This window comes from Ursus americanus, chromosome 17 (genome assembly GCF_024610735.1).
Source record: "Ursus americanus isolate L20-20 chromosome 17, mUrsAme1.1.p, whole genome shotgun sequence".
Taxonomy (NCBI): Eukaryota; Metazoa; Chordata; class Mammalia; order Carnivora; family Ursidae; genus Ursus; species Ursus americanus.
Window position 1 is genome coordinate 57,599,297 of NC_142143.1, and position 5,008 is coordinate 57,604,304.

Consider the following 5,008-nt stretch of genomic DNA (forward strand, 5'->3'; position numbering starts at 1 on the left):
GGCTCCACAATACACCAGCTGTGGAATTTGGAACAATTTATCAACTGCTCCAAACTTCAGTTTCCTCATCTGCAAAATGGAGATAGTAATGGTACCTATCTCAAAGGGTTGTTATGGGAATCAAATAAAATAATGACAAGGCTTGGCACCTATTAAGTCCTCAATTGATAACAACTATTATTTTTAGAGGGGCAAGGGGCAGATCAAGAGGGAAAGAGAGAGAATCTTAAGCAGGTTCGATGCCCAGATGGGAGCCCAAGGCAGGGCTTGATCTCACAACCCTGAGATCATGACCTGAGCCAAAGTCAACAGTCAGACCCTCAAGTGACTGAGTGACCCAGGCCCCCGATGCCAGTTATTATCTATTATTATCATAGTTATAACCAAGTAAAACAATGTACATTAAATGCTTTCTAAGGTAGAAGGTAGTAAAATAAAAATATTTGTGACTTGTTTGCATTTTCAAGAGTCAGAAAAAAACTGACCTCTGACACAAGAAGAGTCATCTACTCTCTGGAACAGAGGTATTGGAAGATGAGTACAGGGACAGAAATGTCTTGAGAAAAGAAAGGTAGGTGTGGAGGTTTGTGCCAGAGGAAATTTTGCAAATTAATAAAAAACTGTAAGTGTGTTATCTGCTGGAAATGGCTTTGAGAATTTGAGAACTGTAGAGAAGGTTAAATAAAACCTAGCTTAAATTTTAAATTTAACATAAATTTTATTATAGTAGCTATGTAACTATTCAGAACCCTGTTCTTCACCTGTAAACAAAAACTAATTACTCGGCTTCTCAAAGTATGGTGTAGATAGTGCCCTAAGCAAACAAGTTTTTCATTAGAAACTCCTAAATGGGTTTTGCAACTTTTTATTTCAGTTCTATTTGTCTAGACAGAGTAAATTTACATGCTTTTTAATACACATGGATATGAAAAAAAAATGATAGCAGATATCTTCTTGGAGAGATGTCATCTGTTCCACTGCTAAAACCATCTAAGGAAACTTGAGGCTTGAAGGAAAGCAGACACTGGCACTAAAGATTTAGAGACTGATGATGCTAGTTACAGTGATCCACAAATTCAGTATATTGAAGGGAACTTGACGGCATCCTTAGTTACTGCAGTTACAATGGTAGTGCTGATTCCCTCCTAAAGGCTCCTCAACTGTGAGCTAACACAGCCTTTCTTCTCACTCTGAGACCAAGAAAGGGATGGAAATGAGGCATCACTGCCAAATTACCAGATATGATGCAAGATCCAAAGTACACTCAATGTTCAAAGTGAAACTAAAAATAGAAAATGGAGAAAATGATACCTGAGGCATTGGTTTATAAGGTAGGCTAGGAAAGTACAGAAAGAGCCTGAAATGGAGCCACAGAGAAAATTCTCCTACATGAGAATTAAAAAAAATAATTCTTGTGAAGAGCCAAACTCTGTCCAATAGAAAATCTAATTTGAGTCAAATTGACAGAAAAGAGGCATTTGAACCAATTCAACAGAAAAGGCTTAGCTTCTCCTAAATGTTCCTGAGCTCCTCCTTCCATTCTCATCAGTGACTTTTTCCTTTGTACCTTTATAGGCAGCAAAGGTTAGCAATGGAAAACCAAACCTTTCTGACAGAATTCATTCTGCTGGGACTAACAGACACCCCAGAGGTCAAACCTGTAATCTTTATATTTCTCCTCCTCACCTACATATTCAGCATCATTGGAAACCTGACAATCATCACCCTTACACTACTGGACTCCCACCTCCAGACTCCCATGTATTTCTTCCTCCGGAATTTCTCCTTCTTAGAAATTTCCTTTACGACCACTTTTACTCCCAGGCTGCTGTTCAGCATCACAACTGGCAACAAGACCATCAGCTTTGCTGGCTGCTTCACTCAGTATTTCTTTGCCATCTTCTTTGGAGCCACGGAGTTTTACCTTCTGGCCGCCATGTCCTATGACCGCTATGTGGCCATCTGCAAACCCCTGCATTACCTGACCATCATGAGCAGCAGAGTCTGCACCCAGCTGGTCCTCTGCTCTTGGTTGGCTGGATTTCTAATCATCGTATCCCCAATCATCCTGACCAGTCAGCTGGATTTCTGTGCCTCCAACATGCTGAATCATTATTATTGTGACTATGGACCCCTCCTAGAAATATCTTGCTCAGACACAAGACTGCTAGAGCTGCTTGACTTTATCTTAGCAGTTGTGACTTTGGTGGTCACCCTGGCACTGGTGATTCTCTCCTACGCAAACATCATCTGGACCATCCTCAAGATCCCCTCTGCTCAGCAAAGGAAAAAGGCCTTTTCCACATGTTTTTCCCACATGATTGTCATCTCCCTCTCTTATGGCAGCTGCATCTTCATGTACATAAAACCCTCAGCAAAAGAAGGAGTTGCCTTCAATAAGGGAGTAGCTGTGCTCAATAACTCAGTTGCCCCTTTATTGAACCCATTCATTTACACTCTAAGGAATAAACCAGTAAAACAAGCTTTCAAGGATGTCACCAGAAAGATTATGAGTATTTAGTTAATGTAAGAACCTCAGACTCAAAGGAAAATCTGAACAATATGAATTAAATTCCTCCCCAGGAAAACATAAGGACAGCTGCTCTAATCCTCTCCTTATTAAAGCATCATCTCAGATGAATTTATCATAAGGAGGTGTCACAGTTATCTTTCAAACCTGCCAATGAGGGGTAACTCTTCCCAAAACAGAGCTCACACATTTATTTCTAGTTAATAGACTTTTTTAGCTGGACATTTGAAAATGTTGCAAAAAATGTAAGACAATTCAACTCTTCACATCACTTTGAGAATATAATTATTTAAAATAAAAATCCATTATTTGTCTAAGAAGAAATGTGTTTATTACAGTTATTTTAAAGCAAATTAATATATAGATATTTTAAGTTCTGTTTTGATTTCTAATACAATTTTTAAAGATATAAATAGAAAACCTTAGTAGATTAATTTTATAGGAAAAAGATGTCTCTAGATAACACTGGTAGTCTAAGAAGGGAGTATCTGGATAAAATTACTAGAATGTCATAAGACTGATAGTCCTGGGCTGACTAGTAAAGTTTAGTTTTATATGTGACGTTCTTAATCTAATCAAACTCTTTCAAAAAATTATCCAAACAAATTATCAGAAATACTAGACACTTTCCAGAAGATGCTAGTAATTACATCTTGCAATAAAGCTCTACTCTTGCTATGAAAGCCATCTTTTCTCAAGTTTGAGACAATTTTCTCTCTCATTTTTATTGCTCTGACAATTCTAAACCTGTCTTCTTTAGAACTTAATACAGAAATAATTTCCAGTTGTAGGTTTGATATTTCTGACTCTATCTGTTCTTCCAGTCAGGAAATTAAAATGAAAACTATTACCAAGGGTATCCCTAACAGAGTGACTATACAATGTCCTCTTAAGTGAAGAGTGGGGGTGGCCGGGGGGAAAGATGGTGGAGGAGAAGGGGACCCTTTTTTAGCTGGTCCCCTGAATCCAGCTGGATATCTACCAGATCATCCTGAACACCCACAAAATCAGCCTGAGATGCAGGAAGATACATTTGGATCTCTACAAATGAACATATCCAGCGCAGAGTATTGAGGTACAAAGCGGGGAGCCATGAATCTGTGCACAGATATCGAAAGATAAACGGAACAGGGAGGGAGCCGCCACGCTCGAGGGCCAGGAAGCAGTAGCCACCTGCACTGGGGAGCAGGCCGGACTCAAAGACTGGCACCTGTGGGAAAGCAGACTGAGACCGTGAGCCCAGGAAGACGCGCACGACCAGACTGAAAACCAGAGCTCCGGAGCGCTCACTGGAACCAGACTGAAAACAGGAGCTTGGGAGTCTGAGCGTCCAAACTGAAAACCGGCGCTCTGGAGCGCACGCAAAACATACTGAAACAGGGAGCTCAGGACCACGCACGGGAACTGGGGGCAGCTGCCAGTTTTGAAAGCACAAAGGACAGAGACGTGCCAGCCCTGCAAGTGAGGGCTGGGAGAGTGGTTGTGGGGCGCACATTACTGGATGCTGCAGGGTTTTCAGCAGCTCCGACAGAAACAGAGTTAAAGTGGCCAGGAGAGAGGACTGCGATCTCTATGTTCTGAGACAGAGGTTAGGATACGGCCACTGCTGCTCTGATTCTCAGAAGAGTCACAAAAAACTGCCAGGGGAAGCCACCTAAGAACAAAAGCCCAGAAATACAAGTTCACATTGTGCCCATTCCCATACCCCCTCACAGGGGACAGGGCAATTCTACCCAAACAGGGTTACCTGAGTATCAGCGTGGCAGCCCCCAATGGAGAAGGCAGGCTGAAAAATCAAGAAGCCCACATTCCTAAGGCCCCTATAAAACAAGTGCATACTGCCTGGGTCCTGGTCAATAATTTGGGCTCTCTGCATTCCCGCAATCTCTCATCATCAGAATGACAAGGAGGAGGAACCCTCAGCAAAGAAAGGACACCGAGACTGTGGCCTCTGCCACAGAACTGATGGATATGGATATAACCAAATTGTCAGAAATGGAGTTCAGAGTAACAGTGGTCAAGATGATGTATAGGCTTGAAAAAAATATTAACAAAAATATTAACGAGAATATAGAATCTCTAAGGGCGGAAATGAGAGCAAATCTGGCAGAAATTAAAAATGCTATGAATCAATTGTAGTCTAAACTAGATGCTCTGACAGCCGGGGTAAATGAGGCAGAAAAACGAATTAGTGAATTGGAAGATGGGATGGTAGAAGAGAAGGTAAAAATGGAAACTTGGCTCAAAAAAAATCTAATCTCAAGAATGTAGATTATGGGAGATTACTGACTCAATTGAACATTCCAATGTCAGAAACATTGGCATTCCCAAGGGGGTAGAGAAAGAGAGAGGTCTAGAATTTGGACAAATTGTAACCAAGAACTTCCCTAATCTGGTGAAGGAAACAAGCATTCCTGCTCAAGAGGCAGAGAGGACCCCTCCCAAGAACAATGAGAACAGACCGACACCATGTCGCAT

At 41.3% G+C, this 5,008-nt stretch overlaps 1 protein-coding gene across 1 annotated transcript; it reads left to right on the forward strand.

Moving 5' to 3' along the window:
• Nucleotides 1-1,591: 1,591 nt before the first annotated feature.
• LOC148108716 (olfactory receptor 6C4-like) lies at nucleotides 1,592-2,521 on the forward strand. The gene has a single exon (XM_087869125.1). It carries the CDS (start codon nucleotides 1,592-1,594, stop codon nucleotides 2,519-2,521), a length of 930 nt encoding a protein of 309 aa, XP_087725251.1.
• The last annotated feature ends 2,487 nt before the right edge of the window (nucleotides 2,522-5,008 follow it).

Excerpts from the sequence above, each read along its gene's own strand:
- LOC148108716 (XM_087869125.1), top strand. The coding sequence starts at position 1,592 with ATGGAAAACCAAACCTTTCTGACAGAATTCATTCTGCTGGGACTAACA.